This window comes from Oryzias latipes (assembly GCF_053564925.1).
Source record: "Oryzias latipes strain Hd-rR chromosome 1 unlocalized genomic scaffold, Olatipes_Hd-rR_3.1 chr1_Y".
Classification (NCBI taxonomy): Eukaryota; Metazoa; Chordata; class Actinopteri; order Beloniformes; family Adrianichthyidae; genus Oryzias; species Oryzias latipes.
The window spans coordinates 1,545,231-1,569,983 of record NW_027616335.1 but is presented as its reverse complement, the minus strand read 5'-3'; the positions used below and the strand labels follow the sequence as shown (position 1 = coordinate 1,569,983).

The window sequence follows — 24,753 nt, the reverse complement described above, 5'->3', positions numbered from 1 at the left end:
TTAAAATTTGTACCTAACTGCTTTCACACAACACCCGGTGAGTCTTAAACTGTAATTTTCCTTTTTAAATTTCCAGCTGGCTATTGAGCTGACGTCTTGGCTTTGTTCATTTTTGCAGCTGCTGCTTTGGGTTACAAGTAGATGGCCTCTCTTTCAACTGAGCTTGAGGTGTTAACTATCATGTTTTCCCTTTTGGTTTTTGCCCTCTTCACACTGGTTGGGATGATCAATGAGGACTATATGCACCCTAACAGTATGTTTTCAAATTACACATGAGAGCGGAGGCTTCTTTTTGCTTTTTCATAATTTTTCCCATCGCATTTGTTTTTTTTTTGCCAATGCCAGACGCTTACACAACTTTCAAAAATATGTCAGTTGGCTTTTAAACTCATTAGGACAGGGGTTCTCAAAGTGCGGCCCGGGGGCCAATGGCGGCCCGCGGGAACATGTTTTGTGGCCCTCATTAAAAAAGAGCCAGATCAAGTTCTTCTGAGGAAAAATGTTGTTTTGGCGAGAAGAAAATGCGCTTTTTCTTGCCAAGTGAACAAATGCTTACTTTGTCGTCCCTTAAGGGCTGAATGTGCCTGATTTGCAAGCAAGTAAATGCAATGCTCAAAGTATTCACTATAAATCGTCACTATGTTACAAATCATAAAAACTATGACAAATTTACCGGCGCAACAATAAGCTTCAACAACAACAACGAGGCTATGCTGCACAGCAGATGTTTACAAAAATGGCTAAATCCAGTGAAGCTGTGACAGAAGCTAGCTACGCTGTGGCTTTGGAAATGGCCCGGCGTAGCTAGCCCTTAAGTCACAGGGAGTTTGTAAAAAAAATGGATGCTGAAAGTAGCTGACATTATTGGTCCAGAGCAAAAGAAAACGTTTGAAGAAATAAGTCTGTCAAATGATACAATTACAAGACGAGTAGAAGATCTGGACAGCAACCACCGACTGCAACTGGGAAAACGTCTGGAGGGCCTGGTTAACTGTACAAATGACACTTGGTCATTATTGTTATTAAAAACAACTTTTCTCTTATTTCCATTTTTTTTTTACCATAATTGGCCCCCAGTCTAATGTCGAGTTCCTAATTTGGCCCTCCGCTACAAAAACTTTGAGAACCCCTGTATTAGGAGATCTGTGAAACTGAATGACGTAGTTTGTAATTCATTTGCTAATGTTTTATAATAATTTTTAAAGCACATGACATAACAAAACTGGAAAACTTTAGAACTTTATGAGTTTGATGTTACCGCCTAATTTCAAAAGTTTTCTGAAAACATAAAAAGAAAAAAATGCAGAGTCCCAACTAAGTTACAAGAAATTAATTTTCTTCCACTTCCACCTAACTGTTATTTGAAAACATGAGGGAAGTTCTTCTGAAAAAGGGTTTTATTTTTGTTTTTTTAGAAAGGCAGTAAAAACTTAAACATATCCTTATGCCTCATGCTTTTCTTTGATCATAAAATAACAGATAATAAAAAAGGCATATTTGTGGTAGTCATGCAAACAAAACATATTCCTAAATCTGCAAACTTTGTCTTCTTTTAATCATGTAAAATACAGTTATTTTAAAGGAAGGCCAATGACAGTGTGTTTATTTTATACCCTGCAGAAACCAGCATGATACCCCACAGAGAGGAGCTGCTGGTGTGATGGAACTGATGACGCATCTAAGAAGGCAAAAGAGAAGTTTTTTCTCCAAGTAAACTCTAATGACACGTAGGTGTCAAAAAGGTGTTGCTGTTTTTTTGAGCCAAGTTGCAGCCCTTTCATTTTTGTTTTGTAATGTTAGACCCTCTGAGAAGGAGGGTCTAAGGGCAGAAATGCCCAGTTTAGTTTAGTTTAGTTTAGTTTAGTTTAGTTTAGTTTAGTTTAGTTTAGTTTAGTTTAGTTTAGTTTAGTTTAGTTTAGTTTAGTTTAGTTTAGTGTAGTTTAGTTTAGTTTAGCAATCAGCTTTTGTATTTTCAAAGAGATTTTATGTTTTGTACAACTAGCGAAGCCCGTTGAGACAACTGTGTTGTAATATTGGGCTACATTAACTGAGCTTTTATTAGTATAGTCTTCCTTCATGAACTTTGAACCTGTGTTTGCACTGTAGTTGAGGATATACTTGTAATTTGCTTCCTGGATGAAACAATGTGATATACTAGATAGAGTCTCTCACTTGCTGTCCTTCTTTTTTCTTTTTCTCTTTTTTATTTTTTTCCCAGTATTTTGAACTTTTATTTTGAAGTTCGCATTTGGGACCAATCAAAGTAAGTCTAAGACGACACACGTCTTTTGATTTTTTTGTCTGCCCAGTTTGTAGAGTAGAAAAAAATGTGTAATAGGTATCATTATATTGATGTCTGTTGTCATTTGCAAATTTGATGATTATATTATGATGTAAAAATTAATGGAGACCAGAGAAAGAATCAAGAAAAAAGAATTTGTTCTTCAACTTGTTTTGGTTGAAAGAATAACACACACACCCTGGAACAGACTAGCAACCTGTCCAGGGTGAACCCCAACAGTGGTCAGGACAGGCCCCGGTGACCCTGTGACCCCGAAAGGGATAAAGCAGGTAAAGAAAATGGATGGAAAGACAAACACATCACAAAGTAGTCCTATTACTAAACTGTACATGTTGCTGTAATGAAGAAGTTTCCCATGTGGTACTTTTCGTTAACCTCAATGTAACTGTGAATTGTTAACTTAGACATTAATAGATGTCCATTACTGAGCCATTTTATTTATTTACTTTTCATCTTAATTTAAACCAGAGTTAATATTCATAGTTTTGTATTTGCAGAAACAAATCAGTGTTGTAAATTAGCTTGTGGTCAAATTTTGAAAGTTTTTTTTTTTTAGATGATTTTGATAAAATGTTAAAAGCCACGTATTGAAACTAAATAATATCTGTTTTAATAATTCTCATAATGATATTAATTCACATTTCTGAACTACGTTCTTCTCGTGTTATTTAGGTATATAGCTGAATGTATTCACAAATAAAAGACTATTATTCTCTCTATGTGTCGGTGATGATTACAGTTATTGTTCAATTAGAGAACAATGCACCCTAGTGGACACACCTAGGTATTTTTTCCCCACTTGTTCCTTCTTTAAATTGAGTAGAAATGATGCAAACAAATAAATGACATTATTTAATATGTGATAGTTGGTCAGTTTGTGTTTTATTAAGTCCTTTCTGTGTTCTTTGTGTTAAGTTTTGTGTAGATGGAACTACCATTCACAAGCTTTGAGTTGACCTTTATCATCATCGCCTTCCTGGTTTTTTCCCTTTTTGGCCTGGCTTCAGTTTGCATCGAGCCAAGATATGGTCGTCCAGGTAAACAAATGTCTTCTGCTGTAAGAAATAAAACAACAAACATGGTCTTTAGTGATGATGCTTACTCTTAGTTCCACTCTTAGTTTTTTGGACAGTTTAAAAAGAAATCTCCAAACAAGTCAGACAGAGGGAATCCGTTAAAAGCCCCAAACACTGTTTCTTATCTGTCTTGAATGGATGCATCAGTATTTCTTCATAGAGGTCAATTTTAGTCCATTTTGGGAAAAAAACACTCTTTCAACAATAAGCATATTGTATATTTTGTATAGCTGGCTGCATAAAAAGAGAACACACACAAAAAAAATTGTAAAATCCAATATGGCATCACACAACACATTGAAACAGCAGCTCAATAAAAAAAGGTTTCTAAAGTAAATATATCTAGCTTTAGGTGACAATAATCCACATATGATCTAATATATTCTTTAATTAGTTTTCTGTCTTGTGACCAGAGAGCACTACAACTACCTGTACACTGTATATGTCCAAGAATACAATTCCCCATTTGTTATAAACCCAAACTTGACCTTATTTCTTATTTTCTGCTCCTATAGGGACTGAGGCATATGACCAACCATAACCCAGAGGATGTCTTCTGCTCAAGTCAAGCCGATCCTGCCAAAGGATATGCAGAAAAATTGAGCATCACTTTCTGCTTCCTCAGAGACTGTCAAACCAATTCCCAGCTCTATTCCCTGCTTCTCATATGTTCTTGCAAGTTTCCAAAGACGTTCACACTTTAAAATGAAGTTTTAAAGTCTTATCTGAAAAGATCAAAACTTCTTTTGATATTTGCAACGAAAAAACTTGAGCTTTAGATGAACTAATAACGTATTCTGTAATCAGACAATGTCTATGCATTGAAGCTGAATCAGTCAACACAGAGATGTCAGGAGGTTGGTGCTGTTTCTTTGTATTTTAGATAAACTCATATTTCAAGATAGAAGATAAATGCATTTTTATTAGCTTATTAATGTTTAAAATCCCATTTTGCCTGAGGGTATTTAAGTTCTTTTTGAGATGATAATAATTGTCCACTTCAAATGATTTTTTTTAACCACACAATTGTTATTTTAAAATGTAATCACTGACTTGAATCACATCTTTAATTGATGAACTACAACCACACATACTTTTTAGCCCCATGTTTGACCAATCAGGGACTTGGATTTTGTAGTGACGTAAGGATGGCATTTATTTGAATTGACCAAAGTGCCAATCATTAAAAAAATTATCATGGAGGAGAAATTAATAATTGCAGTTTGTTCTGAATTATATGACACCAAGTCCTTCATAGATTGGAATAGAGCTGTGAAAGAAGAAGCCTGGAGAAAGATTTGCGAGATTTGTACCTCTTTGAGATTTTACAACAAGCCTCTTCCAACTGCAGGGGGCAGACATGCAGTAGTAAACAGTAGAAAAAGAAAAAGGCCCTTTCTGCATGTCCAGTGTGAACACTATGGGCCAAGAATCCGCGTTGAGGGCATTCTTGAACATTTGTCACATGACTAGTGTGTATGTAGCTTCACACAGATGTTAAGGCTGTGTCACACAGCCACAATGTACATTTTGCGCATTTTCCACCTATGAAATTTCGGTCTTTCAATTCATAAGTGATTCTTGCGTTCATTTTCGATGTGCGCAGATGTCCGTCGAAGGTTTCAGCCAACGGCTCTTTACATTTTTAGGTCGTTTGAGAATTACAGAGAACACGTCCAGTGGACTCTAGCTCTGGTCCTCATGAGCATCCGTCCTGCTTGATTCCAGCTATCCCTCCTCTGATTGATGAGGGTTTTCTGGACCAACTGCAACTAGAACCGCTAAAAAAAACAACTACGACAATTTCCAAAGACCGTGATAAAAGACAATAGATGTATAGAATGGACAGGACTCCAGACTATCAAAGTGGCTGTCATTAGTCTGTTTGAAATGCTACTTTTGTTTCTATTGACTCCTAAAGCGGTTTATTTCTCAAGAGCCTGAGAGGTCCAAACGATACTCACAGAAGTAATCAAACTCCACCCTGTGTGGCAGACTACTGACTTGTGGCTCGTGAGGCTCCTGACTGGTGGCATCCCGGGGGTTAGAGGCCGCTCCCTATTGAGTTTGACCCTCGACCTTTAAGCTTTCCATCACTCCTCTGTAGTCAGCCCTCAAACTGTTGTCAAAGCAAGAAGGAAAACCCCAGAAATACAGACTTTTTAGGCTAAGTCTGTCATAGGAATTGCGCTTTTTTTTTTTACACCTCACTCTTCCTGGGACTCAGATTGTGTGATGCGGGGTCATTTGTTGTGTATTGGCAGGGCGTTTCTCTTCATGTGTATAAAAGTACATTAGGTTTTGCATTTGCCAGTTAGAGATAAAGAGTCTTAAGAGTAATTAAGCTTTGGCTGGCTGCAGCGCTCATTAACACTGATGACCTTCAACAGGTCAGCTATCAGTGTAACGATGGACAATGAACTGACCCATCAGATCACAATCAGCACTGCAAACACACACAGGCGTCCACCCAAAACCCTTCAGACATCACGGCACTTTTATCTCTCAATGCCTACTCTGCTGCGTTTACTTCATGGAACTCTGGGCAGAATTAGATAATAAACTAAACATATGTTTCAATTCCTAAAAATGCACAAATTTACAATACTTTCATGACCTTCTGAATGTAAAAAAAGGTCTGGATAGAAACCCATTTGAAAGATTTGTTGGAACAGTCAATAACTGGAACTGAAATTTACTTTCCAAAAACAACAAACGCATTAGTGTCTTTCTCAAAACACTAAAAGTAGACCAGTTTATTTAAATTTTTTATGTACATATTTGTTTTGTCAGTAAAAAACAAACAAACAAGATATTAAAGTTATGGTGACTCTTCGGGGAATTTTAGACATACCAAAGGCCGACACAGTTCTCTCAATAAAATATGATGCTTCTACATCCTTCTTCTAAAGATCACTTCATTTAAATTTGAGTAGGAAAAAATTGCAAAACCACAAAACATGAAGACAAAATGGTTATTCAGAGGTGTGCAATCCCACTAGCCCTCTTTTACAACACATTAGCTGTGGTCACATGTGCGAAATATCTTTGATCAGATCAAAGATTGGATTAGAATTGAACCTTGTACTACATGGGCCCAGAAATACCTTATCCGATTATAACAAACGTTTACATACGCTACACCTTCGGTCGGAATAAATCATTTGGACACACGCAGAACTCTCTAAAATACCGGAAACGACCGTAGAAGAAGAAATGTTGAGTTCCGTTGTATACAAAAAAACCTGCAGCATAGAGCGAGATGATCTTCTAAAGGTTCTTTTATTATTGTTATGATTATTATAAAGTGCCTGTTCGCTCAAAATCTTTTTTAATCCATGCTTTTTGGCTGAACGGAGCTGGAAGTAGGGTTAGGGTTGGGCTAATATGTGCCAACAACAACATCTAGCCATGGATGCACCTAAAATCTATGCGGGCAATGCCGCAATGTGCACCTTGACTGAGTGTAAATATGTGGGAATAACATCAGCCCCTTATTTCTGTCTGGACAGGACTGGAAACATAAATTCACATGATTGTTTACATGGTTTCTCAGGACTGGGCATCGTTTCTCCCTTCAAAAGCCACCGCCGTTAGCTCACATAACAGTCTTAAAGCCGCTCGTCTGCTTGGCTGCTCGCTTAAGCTGAGCGGCCGGATAAACTGCGGTCCGAAGCCTCCTCTGGTGCGAACACTGTAACAAAGCAGCCTCCCCTGCCCGCAAAGACGAAGCTACGAGTCCTGCTGCTCTGGAGCGGCACAACGTCTCTGCATTATGCAAAGCCAGCGCAGTAGTGACCCACGATCAGAATAAACTGTTCATATGAACACGATCGGATCAACAATCGGCCTTATTTCGATCCGACAGAAATTTTGATCCGATTGAGTCTGATTGGGGCAGAGTATTCAGAACGGCGTGTTTACATGACGCATTTTTATTCTGATCAGGTGTTCATTCCGATTACTTTTGGCCATGTAACCGCATTTGTTTAAACTTCAGCTATTTGATATGTATTCTTACTGCCCATCAAAAAAGTGACTATTTTATTCCAGTAAACTTCTCCGTGTTTTGAAAATAATTTTTTTTTTAAAAGAGACTTAACTTTCCATAGTAAAAATTGAAAGTTAAGTTTTGAACTAGAAGCAAATTTGCCCTCAGAAGATCTTCCAGTCAAAGTCTTTTCCTACGCATGACTTACATTAATGCAATTAGCAAAAACAGAAAACAAAATATAGAATCCAACATTTCTGGGTCTTACTTTCATTTCAATATACTTTAAAATACTCTCATACTTTGAATATATAATAGAATCTTAATGTTATTTTATTTTTCAAAATCTTGTAGAAAATGCTCAATATTATTGAATTTTCACAAAATATGTTAATTCTCTGAACATTTTTTTAAACTATTTTAAAAGTCAAATAGGGGAGCCGGTTTAGCTTGTGCTGGTTTGTGGCGCCTTACGTCCGTGAAACCAGGGTTCAAATCCAGGCTGCTCCCTGTTCCCTTCTCTACCTCTGTGCCGGTCCCAAGCCCGGTTGCTTTGAGAGGGTTGCGGCAGGAAGGGCATCCGGCGTAAAACATTGCCAAGTTTACCATGCGACTGATGGGAAAAGCCGAAAGAGGAACAATTTTAAAAGTCAAATATGGAAAACTTGTCAAAGTCCCATGCAGAAAGCTTAGAAATTTTTAGTAAATTTAATAAAAATATTTGAAATCCAAATATCATATAAGCCCTGCAACAGACTGTTGACCAGGGTGTACCCCACCTTTCCCCAACAGTAGCTGGGATAGGCCCCAGCAACTTCATGACCTCAAAAGGGATTATGCATGTTTAAAAAAATGGTTAGATAAAATATCATATTAATTGAATAGCATTATACCCCATTTTGCCATGAAAAAACTGTATTCTAAAAGTTGTAAAAATCTTGAAAGTTTGAAATGTTTGAGCCCTTATGTATTGTTTAATCAGGCTGAAATGTTACTAAGAAATCAAATAAATGAAATCTGGTTTCGAACATTTAAGATGATTTTACTTTTTTTTGTCATTTCAAGAGACCATAAATATATTTCAAAGTTTTTAATTTAAATTTTAATTGACAGAGAGAAGTTTGTCAAGGGCTTCCCCATGTGGGTCAGAGTGTGTATGTGCCTCTCACATAGGGGAGTGTTTGAGCAGCCTGGGTAATCCTCGTAAAGACGTATAATCTCCCAGGGAGAGCAAATATTACAACCTGCTCTATTGAGTCACACAGAAAACCTGTGGAGAGAGTTTGGTATAATTCTGTTGTCTGCTTTCCGAAGAGCACGGCAAAAAAAAAAAAAAACTGAGGTCCACCAGCAGCAGTCAGCAAGCAGAGGACTACCAGGTGGTTCTGAATGACAATTAAACCAGAATTAACATATTCAAATGGAGAAAAAAAAAGTTTTTAAAAAGACAATGGCAGCTGAAATGCAAAAAAACTGGTCACCAAAGGAGAAAAATAAAAGAATGTTTGCCATAGGATGAGTGCAACAGTGCACACACTGAATCCGTCTGGAATCTTGGTTATTTTAAGCAACATTTTTGCAAACATCATAAAGCAATAAAAGCATATTTACAAAAGACACCCGGATGCAGATGTATAAACACTGCGATAGCAGTGGCAATGAAAGAAAAAAAATGCATCTGGAGAAATGCAGGTCCATGTGACTGTTCAAAGTGACTACCAGTCCTGCCGTCCATTAGTGTCCTGCTGCTTCTCTAATCCTCATTCAAATGTAATAGCTGGCATTTCATCTGTATATGTTAATTCATTAGCTGGTTGCTGAATGGAGTCTCAGTCCACAGAGACAGTCGTGGGCAGACACACTAATGAGTCTCCACTGCAGAAGACTGCAGAGATAATGCTTGCAAGTCTGCTGGAAAAAGGATAAAAACAAACCAGGTATTAGTTCAGCCAACAGCATTAATGACATGCAAAGAAACTCTTTGTTTATTACTAAATAAAAAAATACATTTCGTCATCAATATTAGAATATGAGTTACTCTGGGTGCATCATGAGAACTTTTTCTCACCATAATCTGCTTTTAGGATGAAGCAAGGAACACTTGTCTTGTTTATGAGATGTTTACAGAAGTGTCAGAAAAGCTGGCATCCTACTCCACCGAATCTCAGAAGCACAAGCAAAACTTTCAATTTTGCTGCAACAATCACTTCCAAAATAACCTGAGATTCTGCTCACAGCACACCTGGGAGAAGGCAAACAGGCACAGCGCTTCAGGCCTCTTTACAAGTCAACCCGCAAGATCACTTCAAAGCACTTTTAAAACTACAATTTCACCAAAGCAGATGTCCGGAAGGTCAAACAGACGGCTCTGCCAGATATGACACATTTCTGGATTTGATTTAGTCAAAGCTCCTGTCCTATAAAGAGCCCCCCACCCCCACCCCAGATGTTTGCCAGAGTGGGGGCTGGGGGTCTACCGAATGGACCTGGTGTCTTTTTTTAAAATTCAATTTCTAAAATCTGTGTTCTGAAGAAAATGATGATTTAACTCTGTCATGACTTCAATGCAAGTATAAAATAAAGCTAAATGTGGGTTTTTGACGCATTCGGATCCACTGAAAGGGGGATGTCCCTCAACATGTGGGGTCAATGTGCAGGGAGAGGGAGAGAGAATGAGGGGGGGGGGCATGGGGGGCAACCCTCCCCATCCCTCCCTCCAAACAGGCAACATATAGGAGACACCCCGGTTAGATTGCTCTCAGAGGTGGAAAAAGTCTCAGTGCGCAGGACTCACCAGCCCTCAGGACACGCACTCTCCTCCAGGAACAGTTTTTGGTATTTTCACCTGTTTCTAAGAGACTTTCTAAGAGGTGATTCAGGAGATCCAGAGCACGCCGAGCATCGTTTACTCCGTCCAGCAGCACCTTTCTGTAGATATCCTTAAACCTTTGGAGCCAGCTGGTAACCCCACCATGAGGGTTTGGAACCTGCTATACCTGCTGCTGCTGCTCGCAGCTGCGCTCGCGCCGGTCTTCTCTGCCAGGCCAGGTAAGATTCTGAACAAACCTCAAGTCTGCCCTAATTTAATTATTTATTTACCTGTAGTGCCAAGAAATAGTGTCATTTTCACCTCAGTCTCAGACTGAGTCTTCGCTCATGCCCATACATGCGGGCACACTACTGCGCCATGCCCTTGTAACAATTTGTAACCATAGCAACAAGAGAACACTTTTTTTCTCCCAAGTGGAAAAAAATAACTGTGTATTTTAAATCTACACCAGCTTTTCTAGTTTTGCGCTTTTTATCCAAATTATTAAGAAGTAATGGCACATTTGCGCATGCGCATTTACGTGCAAATCCAAGTTCTGCAGTCATTCGGAGAAGCAGCAGATGTAATTTCTAGGGGGAAGGGGGGCAGTGTTGTGCTCAGGTTCATGTGATGATGGAGTGAAAAGAAGACGAAGGTGGATGTAGGGGAAAAGGATGGGGGGGGGGGGGGGGGCAGCTCGACCCCCACTGCCCCCGGTTGGAAGCCACTCCGGTGGGCTTTTGTTAACCACGGTGTTAAGGAGCAATGCAAATCGCCGCGGTTATTAACATGATGTGGAATCGCTGAGCCAGGCGTAAGGAAAACTGCAGCTAGTTGGTCTCCAGGCTCGGAGCGGAGGGGCAGGTTCTGGTGGAGGAACTCGGGTGGGCTGAGACTGAGGAGGTGGTGCTGCGGGGGATGGGGGTCATAAAGTCATCTAGTTTATCTCTTCCTGGGCTTTGCTGGCTGGCAGACTGTGAACCGCTGAAGCTGAAGTGGATTTTTATTAGGGATCTTAAAAAATAATCACGTGTTAGGTCTGCGTCCCTCCCTGTGCGGCCAGCTGTTACTTTCCAGGTGTTTGACCTGAAACAAGCAGCAGGTGTGTCATCAAAGCACAGAAAAAAGTACAACTTATTTCATTCGAATGTTTGTAGATCTGATGAAACATTTTAATGCTCGCTTGTGTATGAACAAAATTATAATGTACTATTCCTATTTCAGACTTTTTGAACCTGAGGAGGAAATACCACAGACACCACTGCCTCCACAGACGCTGCATGCCCCTGCACTCCAGAGTCCCTTTTCCCTAAGGTGAGACACTGTTCAGCAGAGGTTAAGCACAAGGTTACATCGCAGTAGAAAGGGTGGATGTGATTAGCAGCAGAGGTGTTCATTTGAAACAGGGCAAAGGAAAAAAGGTCAGACACAAATCTCATTAACAATGACAGTTTTAGTACCTTTGGTTTGGAGGAAAAAGTGTGTGAAGGAGACTTCAGGTGTTTCTTAGGTTATTAGAAACTTTTAAGTACAATAAAGGTTTTATTTATTACAGACAAGTACAACAATGGGCGTCTCCTCCGGAGGAAAACTTTGACGTGAACAGCGGCGTACGTGGATGGAACCAAGTATACAAGACCTAAATGGATGTAGAAGTGGGGACATGGTATCTGCACGCGTCCTGTGGACAAGACACACAGGGGAGGGGCGTTCAAAGCCAACCTCAGAAAAGGATTATGGGTAAATGAATTGAATCTGCCGTGATGTTGCAGCAGCTGCTTGGCAGGTACAGGCCGACAGAAATGCAGCCCAAAGACTGTAAATCCCATGATCCTTCAGGAAAGTCCAATGTACCCCAGACCCAAAGAGTTGTAAATGTCTTCTTATAAAGTGTTTTCTAATGTATGTATGCACTTCAAATGTTTATTAAATTACATTTTAAGCTTTCCTAACACATGTGCATAGTTTTTGTTCCCCTTGGCCAGATCGAGAATGTAAAAAGACGGCAGCTTTGAAGGGTCAAAGGTGACACTAAAGGTGTTTTTAGGTAATTTTCAGTAGAGAAGCACAAACCAATGGCCTGCAGCAGCTTTTGCTACCTCCAGGCCCTCAGCAGAAGCCTCATGGGAAAAAAAAAGTCATAAATGCCTGAACTACAATGGGGGATGAAACAAAAGGTTTAGAAAGAAACGTCAGTGATTTCTAGACCCGGAGTTATGGTTTTTAATTAACGTTTAACAAACGTGAACTTCATCTAAATTCCTATCAATTATGAAAACAAAACTAAGTAAATTAAAACATGGGAATATTGACAGATTTTATTGGGATTAAAGTACACATAATAATTCACAGATTTACTGTAAAAAAAACAACAGAAATAGACAGATAAAATCAGCAGGATAGAACATTTTCTTAAATCCAGACGTGATGAATTCTCTTTCCTTTGTGCAACTGATCTCTCCGCTCCGTTTCTCCTTTAGAAACAAAAACCGGGTCGCTGCGGGTCAAGGGAATGATAAAAAGAAAAACCTTCACCTCTGATCTGTGACCCGTGACTCCTCACCTCGGTCCCATTTCTCCCTCTTCCCTCCACTTGTTTTTTTTTTTTTTATCTGTGAATCTCCGGTGAGGACGCCTCACAGAGCATGCGGGCTCAGTCTGAGTGTACAGGTGCTTTTGTTTGCTTTCGTATTTATCCAGCTCTTTTGAACTCACAGTTTGTCTCTGGGTGCAGTATAATCTCAAGGCTCACTCAGAGGGTTTGTGGCTGCTGTGGGGTGGACAGCACAAACAAAAAACAGGGGGCCAGAGTGCAGTTAGTGCTGGGCAGTGAGGTTGAGCAGCCTCTTGCTCAGCAAACTGTTGTGGTGTTTCAGGTACTCTATCAGGTCGGCCTGCTTCTCAACCACCTCCTCCAGAGTGGATGCTCCTCTGTGAGAAAATGATGAAAGCAGATGAAATGAAATTCATTTGTCTTGTTAGTTACTACTTAATTACACAAACAAGTTTGTTAACCAATGCTCATATTTTCCTCTACTTGCAATTGTGCAGCAATTTTACATCACCAAACTCTAAGACAGCCACCAGATTCAAGGAGATTGAGGGTTGAGATGATTTTTAACCCTCAGCATAAAGTCCAACTCCAATCATCAAAAGCATTCCCAGTGGTCTCTTTATTTACGATTATGCCGTTTCAAAAATCGTCATTTTCAAGGACATAGTTTCTGCAGAGTGCCAGGAGTTCAAAGTGGTGGTCGGGAGCATTGCCGTGGACTTTGACCCACTTCCCATCATCCATCTGTTAATGTGCTTCCCCGCTACAACCCCAACCTAAAATTAGCGGTGCAACGAAACACCCAAGAGTTTTGAGTCAGATGGCACCTCAGACGAGGAAAATGAAGACGAATGTGGATCTATTTGTCTGCAGGGGGATACAGCAGCTTGTGGGCCACCCAGGATTTTCTCACAAATTTGTACATTCTTTTTCAAATAACATTCTTGCACTTTTCCCCTGATTCACATCGATTTGAATAAAGAAATACTCAGAAATGCAATTTTGAGCTCAATTTTCTTGCTAAATGAACACATTAAAAACTCCAAAAGCACAATTTCATTGGAGTGTCTTTAAAGTCATTGAATTGAACTGTTTTCTTTATTTCCTGTTTGAAATGCTCTCTTTTGCAAATGTGAATCACTTTGTGATTATGACTGATATAGGTGCTTAAGAAATACTTGTTTACTGACTTTCTTACTTTAAAGACAAATAAAACATCAACATTATAAAACATTCACGTCTTAAACCACAAAGCTGAATGTGAGTACCTGAAGCCGGTCTCAATGGGTTGGCCCGTCACACTGTATGAGTGTGAAAGCTCCTCCTGGTTTACATCTGGCGCAGCACGCTCACCGTTGAACTGCATTACTTTGACTGCAAACACAGATCAAAAACACGCTGTGTAAGTCGTTTGTGACAGTAGAGACATTAGAAATCGGAAGAACGTTCTGATTTTGTAAGTAAGTAACCAAAGCTTTAGATTGTAATGAGTATTTCTCTTTCCCTTAAACACACAGTGACTGTTATATCCTGCACTTAGTACTTATGAGGTGCCACATCCTGCACTCCAGCCGCTAATTCTGACACCCCAAACATAAAGGTTGGCTGTGGGTGGGGCTGCCGGCAAAGTGTTGGTGTGGATGAATGAAGTATTAATAAGAGGAGCAGTATAAGAGCTGGCAGTGGCTGAACTTCTGTGGATGCTGCAGATGAAGAGGAGTTGTTGGCCGAGTCTCGATAAGGTTTGGGCGTCATTAGCCAAAGGGAATTGTCAGGGAGGCTCTAAAGAGCGCTGTCTTTACCTTCTTTATCCAAAGAAATGCAGCACATTCCTGCATAATGAGACCCTAAAGGCCCGTTCACACCGGGACGAATTTCGTCGGCGAAAATCGCCGACGTTTAACGCCTCGTGACTAAACAAAGGGCCCCAATGAGAGTGTGCACACCGACGCGAAAAAACGCCACGCGACAAAGCGTCAGAAAAAAAAAACGCCTCGGGTTCGTTTTTTTTTTTCGACGCGTCGCGTCGAAATCTACTCGACCAATGAGAATGGTGCTTTTGCTCACGTGTCTGGAGCTTCTGAAGTTACAGTAAAACACAACTTGGGGGCGCTCAAACACAAAACTGCCTTGCTGAGCACACATACCAGCGAAGAAGATAGACGCCAAGTAGCGTCTACACAGCCGCGAAGCAATAATGACGGACATTCTAAAATATCCCCGAACCAAGCACCAGTTGGAGCTACTGGTGCTTGAAATATTCATGTTTTCTTTGTTTGATTCTGACAAGCGTGTAAGTACTTGCTCTCTTCTTCTGAGTGAAAAGCGACTTTAAGAAGCGTAAAGTTGCGCAGCGCCACCTTGTGTACAGGAGTATTTCTGTTTTACATTAAGCGCCATCTAATGTCAGGGAATGAAATTGCATGTTCACTCCACTCATCGTCAGCGAAAATCGCCTGGGTGTGAACACAAAAAACGTGGCGAAAAACGCTGGCGAATAACGCCTGGCGAATATTCGTCCCGGTGTGTACGGGCCTTCAGTCTGTGTGTTTGTGAGGTTGCCTGTAAACCAGGAAACAGGCAAGGATAAAAAAAATATTTTTACATGTATTTATTTAAAACAATAACCTAATGTTTAAATGTTATTCATCTTTTTCATTAGGACTCTGAAAAGACTAGATTTTCTTTAAAGTTTATGGAATATCTTAAAGATACTTGACTGTTTTTCTTTTTAGTTCAAAGGTAACTTACAAGAAGGATTTTAATTGTTGGTTTGATTTAGGGTTAGTCTGTGGGAGGAGAAAGCAACCACTAAAAAACCTCAAAACCTTTTGTTGTGTGTAGTTTAAAATTCTGAAAGAAACTACTATATTTTTTTTACATTTTTGCTTTAGTAAAAAAAATGATACATTCAAATTTACATCTTATATTATTTTACTGTTTTTTCAAAGTATTTATAAAAAATTGCTATATAAATTACCTGCACATTGACAAAGACCATTAAAAATTGCATTAGAATTTATATGATTATTTATTACATTTTTCGAAAGCTACTTTTGATTTATTTAAATTTGATTTGGAGTTGTAGATATAGACAAGGCCTTTTTACACACTGTTGGAAAAGCATCACTTGTTTATTGAATCGTGTGTGAATATTATCAGCAACTCTGCTGTTGCTTTAAGACGTTCCTGAACACCACTGACTCAGCTGATCCTCCAAAGATGGTTTGATGCAAGAACGTCTGGATGACACGAGTTGGTGAAAAAATGTACTATTTAGGAATCAAGGAAACAGAGTAAACGTTGTGTGGATGCACCGGGAGGAAGAGATGAAGGGCTGGACAGATGGAGGAAGCAGTGTAAAGCTTGCGACACATTTCACACCTTCCTGTCAGACACTCCTAGCTGGACAGTCCTGCTTAAAGCCATCTTATCCACATCTGAAAAACCTCAATCATCCGCCAAGAAATGCAGATTTCCAAGTGATGAAGCAAAGCAGCCAAGGTGACAATGGCTACTATAGCTGAATGGGACAATTCAAATGTGCTATCTGATAGCTCAATCAACGGTGTTGGGAAGAGGGTGCGGGGATGCACTGCGCCAACAGTCCCGCCCACAACTCAGAAGTGAATTCCTCTGCCACTTTGCAGAAACTGTCCTAGAAAACGACACAGACTTTTTGATTTTGGCTCAAAACGGCATAATCATAAATAAAAGACCACTGGAAACGTTTTTACATTAGATGAAAAGATGATCGGAGTGGGTCATTAAAGAAGTAGTAACAGGCCTGTGAGGAGGAACAATGTTAGAACTCTTCCATTTGTTTTTGTAGAAACTGAATATTCATGTTTTCACATCATTATACAAATAAATTCTTTAAAAAAATTGTGATTTTTCTGAATTCAAATTTCCCCCCATTCTGTCTGTCATAAAGGGTACCAACAGTGAACATTACAGACCTTTCTGGCAGACAACTTGCAGAACTGGTCACCGTCCAAAACCTTTTTTGCTAAAACACGTTTTTTTTTTGTTTTTTAGACCAAAGGTCAGTTGTACTTTAGCGTGTCATCACTATGGTTGCACTAGCACGTCATCTTCGGGCTCCGCGATCGGTTTGGGGAAAAGATGGCCGTGCAAACGTATGTGTATGGGGATGGTGCTAGGGTTGTGTGTGACGACCACATGCCCTGCAGTGCTTACACTAAGTTCTGACCAAGCAATGTGTAAGAAAGAGATGTATTATATGTGGAGCCTTTGAAGGCCTCGACAGGCCTTTGATGTGTATGGAGCTCTATAGAAGGGGGGCATTCATGTTCAAATGAGAGGCAGAAACATACAGAAAAACCTCAAACACACAGGCACATGCACACACACAGTTACAATCAGTATGCACTTCAAAGAGGGCTTTAATGAGGCCTTCCTGTGTGGACTTCATAGCTGCAGGCACTGCATCTCCTTCTATGCTTCCTGTAAATAAATTAAAAAAAGCATCTTCTTTATGGCCTCTCTGACGTCACCTTTACTCGGCTTCTGCCAGCATTGGGCTGGGTGTAAGTAGGCCTGGTGTGCAGAGGCGATGCTCGGTCTGCATCATGCCTGACTGCACTGATCTGAGCAGGAATGCAGCGGAGGAACAGATGTACCCCACCACACACCGGATCACCGGCACTGTAAACACAGAGACAATGCATGCGGAGGGGGCCGAAGGCTTCCCCTTGGCTAAGTTAAATCTTTGTGTTTCTTATCTTCTCTGCCTGGATTTCTGATATCTTTCCCTGCAATCTGTGCCCTTCAGCTGACAAACAACCCTTTAAAATGGATTTCCTCTGAATACAGATTCTTCCATTTCAATATCCTCTGTTCCAACATCTTTTCCCCTTTACGCACTTGGATTGATTCAAATGATAGCAAGATGCATCAGATTAACAAAAGCTTTAACAAGTTATTTTATATAAAAGTAAACATTGTTTAATGCTCACTGTAGAAAACGACATGCTTGACCTTTTAGAGATTCTGTGTTGAATGACAGTTCTTAGACAGTAGTACCGATATTCCAAACATGCTTGTAATTTGTCAATAAAACTCTTTATGTGAGGTAAAACCTTGTATTAATGATTTCTAAAAGTTTTTGTAAGTATTAATACATTTATATCAAAGTAAGTCCTTCAACTTTTGGCCAATGTCAACACTTTTGTAATGCTAAACTCGAACCACAAAACAAAAGTGGATTTATCATTCTTTATTTGATCACAATGAATCAAATCCTTCTCCCATTTCACATCACTGCCTCAAAGCACAACAAAACACCTTTATCTTGTTTTTTCATTGCTATCAAGTACAGTCTGAACGGCTGTAAGGATTTCTGTAAAGACAAGGCTTTACTTTCAAGATATATATATACATAAAACATGAAATGCATGTTTTTTAACAGACTAAATTCTTGAATAAATGAAAAGCTTTCCTGGATTTGTCCACATAATATACCTTACAGTCTCATAACTTCAGCTGATATTGACTCCATTACTCTGATCAGGTTGATAAAGTAGCTGATCATAGGTACTATGACATAGCTGAAGGTAAAGCTGTACTGACAGCTTTTTTTAATAGCATATGACAACAAACATGTTGCTCATTTATTATGAATGGCATGTGTTGCTTTGTAATTTTTGGTTGTCATGTCTTCCATCAGACTTCCAGCGCATGCATGAACCACTTAAGCCCTATCAGGATCCTCAAAGTTCATTTTGCCTTAGCTTTTTCAGACAGACTCAAGCTAAAATGACTAGAAACCAAGCATAGATTTTTTCTGAATTTTGTGAGAAGCAGCTAAAACAAAGAACTCTTCCCATCTGGATCTGCAAACGGTTTTTCTCCCGTTTGTCAGTGAACTCCCTTTTCTGACGTACTGCAGACTCAGACAAAACCTTCAGAAACAGAGACTGAATACAGTTACTGTGAAAGCTTCAGTGTTTTCTAATGGTCCACCTGATCAGCAGAAATGGTTCATTATGAGTTTTTTTTTTTTTTAATATAGCTGAAAAAAAATCAACCTGATTGTCAGTCTATTCTGTCAAACATTTCACAGACACGCGTGTTGCAGTCAGCCATGAAGGATAATTTCCATGCCACTCCACCAGTCTTTCATCTCTTAATGTCTTTTTCTGTGCAAATGTGACGCAAATGGGTATTTTTTGTATTTCATTATGATTTAACTAAATTGTGATGTTCACAGCTTCTTGCACTAATTGTGTTGAGGTGGGACATAATCTTACCTTGTTCACATTTATCATTGAAGTGCTTAACATTTTTATTAATTTTATACCAATGCTTGAGAGGTAAAATACCAACTAAAGAACCTTTTAGGGGAAACAAGTTTAAAGAAAACCGTAGACTTGTTAATAGATGCAGAAGTCTCTCTACAGTTTTCCTCATGGAAGGACTTCCGATGTAAAATGGCCTCCACTTGAACATTTCATTGAACATTACGAGACGTTTTAATGACTTAACATTCAATACTTATTGTCAGTTTCTACAGGAAATATGAACTTTAGGAAAATACTGGATGGGGTTGTTTTCGAACACACATTTGCATCCAGCAAAGTTTGCTCGGTGCTTGTGTCAGGAGAAAAACATCAGCAGATCAGCCAGGAGCAGGAGGATGGACAAGAAGCTGAATGGCCGATTGTTATGCTGTCGAGTTTGAAAAGGGCAGGGCGGGTTTTGTGATGCAAATGCACTTGGATGGAGAGTGGGGGAAGAGTGTGTGTGTAATGTAATCTACAGGGTGTGTCTCTGAGCTACAGCTGGAACCGCAGTCAACATACAACAGCATCAACTTGTTAGCTTGGTGTTTAGGGTCATGAAAAAATGGAGTTATGGAGACTGGGGATTTTCCATGTGGGTCAGCTGATTTTTGGGATTCTGACACGAGTATAAAAACTGTACCTTTTTCTTTTGAGCTGGAGTTGCATGAATGGACCATTTCCAAAGTGTTATTAGGAAATCAACAACTTTACAACATTGTTCCACAAATATAAATGTCTAAATTTCAGACGAGCACCTGCATCATCAGGGTCCTCAATTAAATAATAAGCCTGTTCTTTCAAAATCTGAAGGTCCGTTCAGCCTTTATTATTAATATTCTTGCTGTTGGAAGCGTTAGACTAAGAGATGAGCGGTTTAAAAACGGGGTGCACAAATTGTGTGTGGATTGTGTATTTCTGCATCCTTGGACATGGGTTTTGTGATACGAAGTCTTCCTCTTGCCTCAAAAACATTTAACTCCATTCAAAACTCTAATAAAACTTCCATTACTTTGTAATAGAACAGTTTCTACTCCAGCTGTGAGGATTTAATTGCCCAATAGATTAAAAATAATAATGTTTTGTGCCGTTTTTTTTTCTTTTTTTTAACATTACCAGTGTGTTCTTATGAGCAGGGCAATATTAAGTCTTTTGATTTATTTTTTTGATAAAAAAATGTACAAACACCTGGATCATGGATGCTGTGTGTATTTTGCCTACAAAAGGCTACACACTCTTGTTTGGCCTGCAAACCTAACAATATGACTTCAAATCAAATCTAAAGCAGAAATGTAAAAGGTTCCACATTTGTGTGAACCTAAAACTGACTTTATTCCCGTACGCATCAAGGTTTTCTACTGTATTCTAAAAAAGCAACAGATAAAAAAACAAATTACTTAACAAAAGGGGCTCTTTACATCAGCAGGTAATGTGCCTTCACACATGTAAAAAAAACTGGAGGATTGACAATTTTGCAGAACATATGAAAACTTATTGCTCTTTGTACACCGTCTCTGTGCTTTCCCTTTGATTATCATTCTCCAAGTGACCTTAAGCATTAATAATCATTGTGCTGCTGCAGGCTTACATTGATGGGGATTTAATTTGGTAACCCACCCAAGTTTGTTTACCCCACCTCAGTTACATTAATATAATTTTGTAACAATTAATAAAAGTTCCTCTTTGTCTTAACAGATGCTCCAGCGATGCTGTGTTTGTCTGCTTCCTCTCTTCTCACTTAAATGTTTTTTGTTTTGTCAGATAACCAGTGTTCCAGTAATTTTGCTCTGGACTGCTTCATCATCTAACTCAGTGTTTTTCAACCTTTTATGAGCCACGGCACACTTTAACCTTGACAAAAATCCCGTGGCACACCAGCATCCAAAAAAAAAAAAAAAAAAAAGGACAAACTCATAGTCTGTATTGATCTACAGCCTCTCTGCAATCTCACATGCATTTTTGTGATAATTGTGGCAGAAAAAGCTGGAAGCTGCAGCTGTTTTTTCTAAAAGATGTAATAAAAGTTAAGTTAGAAGATTTAAAAACTGTTTGATGTGCGTTCGTTGTGGTTTCAAGACGTTAAGAGGAGCGCCGAGACGCTGTCACTTTAACCCAATGCATCATGGGACATGTAGTGCAAAAATCAGCCGAACTCAGAAAGACTAGCGTCTCTGAGCTTCATTGTTTTGTTCAATTGTTCCACCGTCTGACACCGGATTCTGTGGAAGGCTACACCGCTAAAGACGAGCTTTAGCTGGTATTTTTGTTAGAACTGAGAAACTTTATGAGCAGAATCGGAACAAGGAAGTGAAGACTTTAACCACTTCTGATTGGTCAGAGTGATGACATGTGATTAAGCCTCCAAGAATGATTGGTGGAGACAGTTAAAGGGGCGGGACTTTTCCTGATACAGACTTTTCCTGATAAATCGTGGTACCGTCATTCTTATCAAAATGTCTTTAATAATAATAAAATAAACACAAAGAAAAAATTATTTTACGATTTTTCATATTTCTAATTTCTCAGTGTTTTATCAGGACCTGTTTGGATGAACAAAGAGCTGATATCCTAAAGATGGTAAATGTTTTTGGATCAGTTTATGAGGGCAATTTCCCACAGCACACCTGACCATCTCCCACGACACACTAGTGTGCCGCGGCACACTGGTTGAAAAACACTAATCTAACTGTAGCTTTTTCTAATGCATCTCTTTTGCCTAACAAGTCATTCAGTGATCCCAATAAGTCACATCAGATGGTCACCTTGGTCTGGTTATGCCAAAGCTTTCTTCCTATAGTTTCATTTCAATAGAATGTGCTATATAATGGAGTTCATGTTACATAATCATTGGCCTTGCAAGGCTCTCATTACCCACAAGAATAAAATTAGATATCCTCCCCCCGTGAACCACGTGTTAAATCCCAGACACACTTCAGTATGAACAGATGTGCAGCATAACACCAACAAAAAACAGCATTACAATATGTTCTAAAGATGGAAACAAACTCCTGTGTGTGTGCACTTAATCAGTGGCCATCTTAAACAAATTACAATAACAAGAGATGTGTCTTTACCTGCGTAGTACAGAAGACATGGAAAAGTCAACAAAAGCTCCAGCCCCAGAATGCTGAGAAGCATGTAGGTACGCACCGTCTGGGACAATCTGACAGTCAGAAATATCAACATCAAGACATTTCCTATTTAGACAAAAACAAAACAAAACAAAACAAAAATCACTCTTTACTGCCACCTGTTGGATATCCATGAACTTTACGTCAGAAGTAAGTGAATGTACATCTACCTGAAGAGTGTATTGTGAACGGCAGATGTTTCAGCTGCTGTGTTTGTCTGTAAAATTGCAGGTATCCTCTGCCCCGAACTTTATTGTGATGATGCTGCACACAGCAGGAGAACGCCAGGACCAGCAGCCACAAACACGCCTTTGCGTAAACTATGATGCTGTTGCCAGGTTCATTTCCCAGAAAGTGCATACACCTCTCCTCTTGGCCAAACTTCAGCACACACAGAACGGCCACACATATTGACAACACAACGAAGACAATCTAGGAATAAAAAGCAAAGAGACAAAGTCATTAAAGAACAATTTAGTGCGAAAAGCCTTGTGACAGTCTTATGACAACAAACAGGAAACAAATTGCTTACTGGGCCTAGATGGAAAAAGATCATTTGCAGCTAAAAGTCGATGCAGAAACTTAGAGAATAAAAAATATATCATGTAGTTTTTACATAAACTTTAGCTTAACGCTGAGTATAAAATAAACAATTAAAAAAGGCTGAGTTCTTTATAAACACCCACAAATGGCCCATCCAGGTTGAAGGAACTTTGCGAGTCCCTCCGACAAAACTAACATTAGCAACAGTTTATAATAAATACAGTCACAAACAATGAAAATATTCTTTAGAATCAAATTAGCATCAGAAAGAGAATATAAAATGATTTATAAAAGGTACAAGCTACATGTGGGCGTCATACATGCAGAAGAGACAGCAAGGCAGCATGAAGATGTGTTGGCAATGTTTGAAACTCTCTTCTGATGGCAGAATGAAGTGCATCAGCAGAGATCAGTGGTCCGTCTACCAAAGTGTCCTCCTCTGTACTCTGGGTCATATCTACTGAAGGACCTGCCTGCTGGAAAGAGAGAGAAAAAGTTTACATGTAAAGAAAAAAGGAAAAAGATAAGTGTACATTTTTTAATGGAAAAAAATAAAATTATCACTTATTTAGCAGCTACTTGGCAGCTAAATTGTTAAGTGAACAGTAATTCAACTCTAGACAAACGTTTTAAAAAATTAGATGGCTCCTGTTTAGGCAAATGGTTGAGTCATGAAGTCGCTAACAAATAAAACAATGCAGCTCCTAGTTATTGTTTTTAGCAAACCGTGCTAGCTAGCAACTATTTTGGGCAGTCAGGTGAGTTGGTGGTAATTAATTGCTAGTTAATGTAAAGCAGTAAGTACTTACTACATGAGCAGAAGGTCTTTGGAAGTCCATCTATGTGGTCGTCCTAAACAGCCAAAGAAACAATAAGATATAACATGGCTTTATTGCTTATTGGTTTATTTCCGGTCGAGTGACAACTGTGAAATATCAGCGGCAAAGTCTAGTTCCGTCTTTATCTGGTCCGACTCCTGTTGAACATTTGTTCCTGGCTAAACAGTTCCGCTTCACAAGCGAGAGTTAGCGCAACTCAGAAAAGGTTAATAAATGTGTATATATGGGAAATTATTACGACGGAGTTTTAGGGCCACGGTGAGGAAAAAAAATTCTGGCCAACGTGGCGAGATTAAAGTCGTCATGTCGACTTTAATCTCGTCATGACGAAAAAAAACTCGACACAAAGTTTCGAGAAAAAACTATTCTTGTCGAGATTAAAGTCGAAATAAAGTTTCGAGATTAAAGTCGCAATGTTGCGCGCGAGCAAAAAAACTCATAAATTTACGAGATTATTGTGGAAGTGAGCAGCACGCAGAGCAGCAGGTGAACACCGCGCAGCAGCAGAGCAGACCGACTAAACTCAGTTGAACAGGTGAGCTGAATGTTTATTGATAACGTTCCAAATGTCTGGAAGCTCATTAGTTTGATTTACAAGTTATTAAAGTTTTATTTATTGATGGTTGGTTTGCAGGATCACTGCAGCCCGATGAAGCCGTCATCGGGTGTCCCTGCAGCTGTTTGCTTGAATCCTTTCTTCCTCCACCAAAGACAAGACTCTATGTTTGTGTGATGCTTCCGTCTGAGGAGGAGAAGCCCTTTTTGCCTTTTTCAACGTTGTAATGCTAATATAACAGACTATTTTCATTCATCTTTGTTTTTTAATGATCAAACGGGTCGCTTCATCTGCAGGAGGGGGCGTATGTAACACTGTTTACTTCCTCATTGGTGATCGGATGACAGATTCATGACGTAATGTGACAGATGAACTTCAGGTTATGTGAATGATAAGGAGAATAAAGGCTGCAGCGATCTTCTACACCCAAACGTGTCTCTGAGCTTCTTATTTTACATATGAAAGTCCGCTTTACCGACACCGAACCCCGGAAAGACTGCTACACTGAAAATAATCTGATTTTGAGTCGCCAAAATACTCAGAATCTCTGTTTTAAACCTATAATCCGGAAATAAAGCTTCACAAAAGGCTCCACATATTTCATCTTCAAGCGATGCTCCGATAAACAGACAACTTCGGGGTTTTCTCCT

General features: G+C 39.3%; 1 protein-coding gene and 1 long non-coding RNA gene across 3 annotated transcripts; one reads left to right on the top strand and one right to left on the bottom strand.

Annotated features, from left to right (window-relative positions):
- Positions 1–12,481: 12,481 nt before the first annotated feature.
- Positions 12,482–23,692, bottom strand: LOC101158581 (transmembrane protein 192). 2 transcript variants are annotated; one of them, XM_004065940.5, is made up of 6 exons: positions 23,518–23,692; positions 23,029–23,184; positions 22,336–22,597; positions 22,109–22,231; positions 14,001–14,106; positions 12,482–13,109 (listed from the first exon to the last, which is right to left on the bottom strand). In XM_004065940.5, the coding sequence occupies exons 1-6, from the start codon at positions 23,545–23,547 to the stop codon at positions 12,995–12,997; spliced, it is 792 nt and encodes a 263-aa protein (XP_004065988.1). In that variant the 5' UTR covers positions 23,548–23,692; the 3' UTR covers positions 12,482–12,994. The 2 variants fall into 2 exon arrangements, with proteins under 2 accessions (XP_004065988.1, XP_011475092.1); XM_011476790.4 differs by having other exon boundaries at positions 23,029–23,181.
- A 69-nt stretch (positions 23,693–23,761) lies between these two features.
- On the top strand, positions 23,762–24,534 carry LOC144990235 (uncharacterized). Its single transcript, XR_013654234.1, has 2 exons — positions 23,762–24,082; positions 24,182–24,534. It is a non-coding gene; the product is annotated as an uncharacterized LOC144990235 (long non-coding RNA).
- Positions 24,535–24,753: the final 219 nt, after the last annotated feature.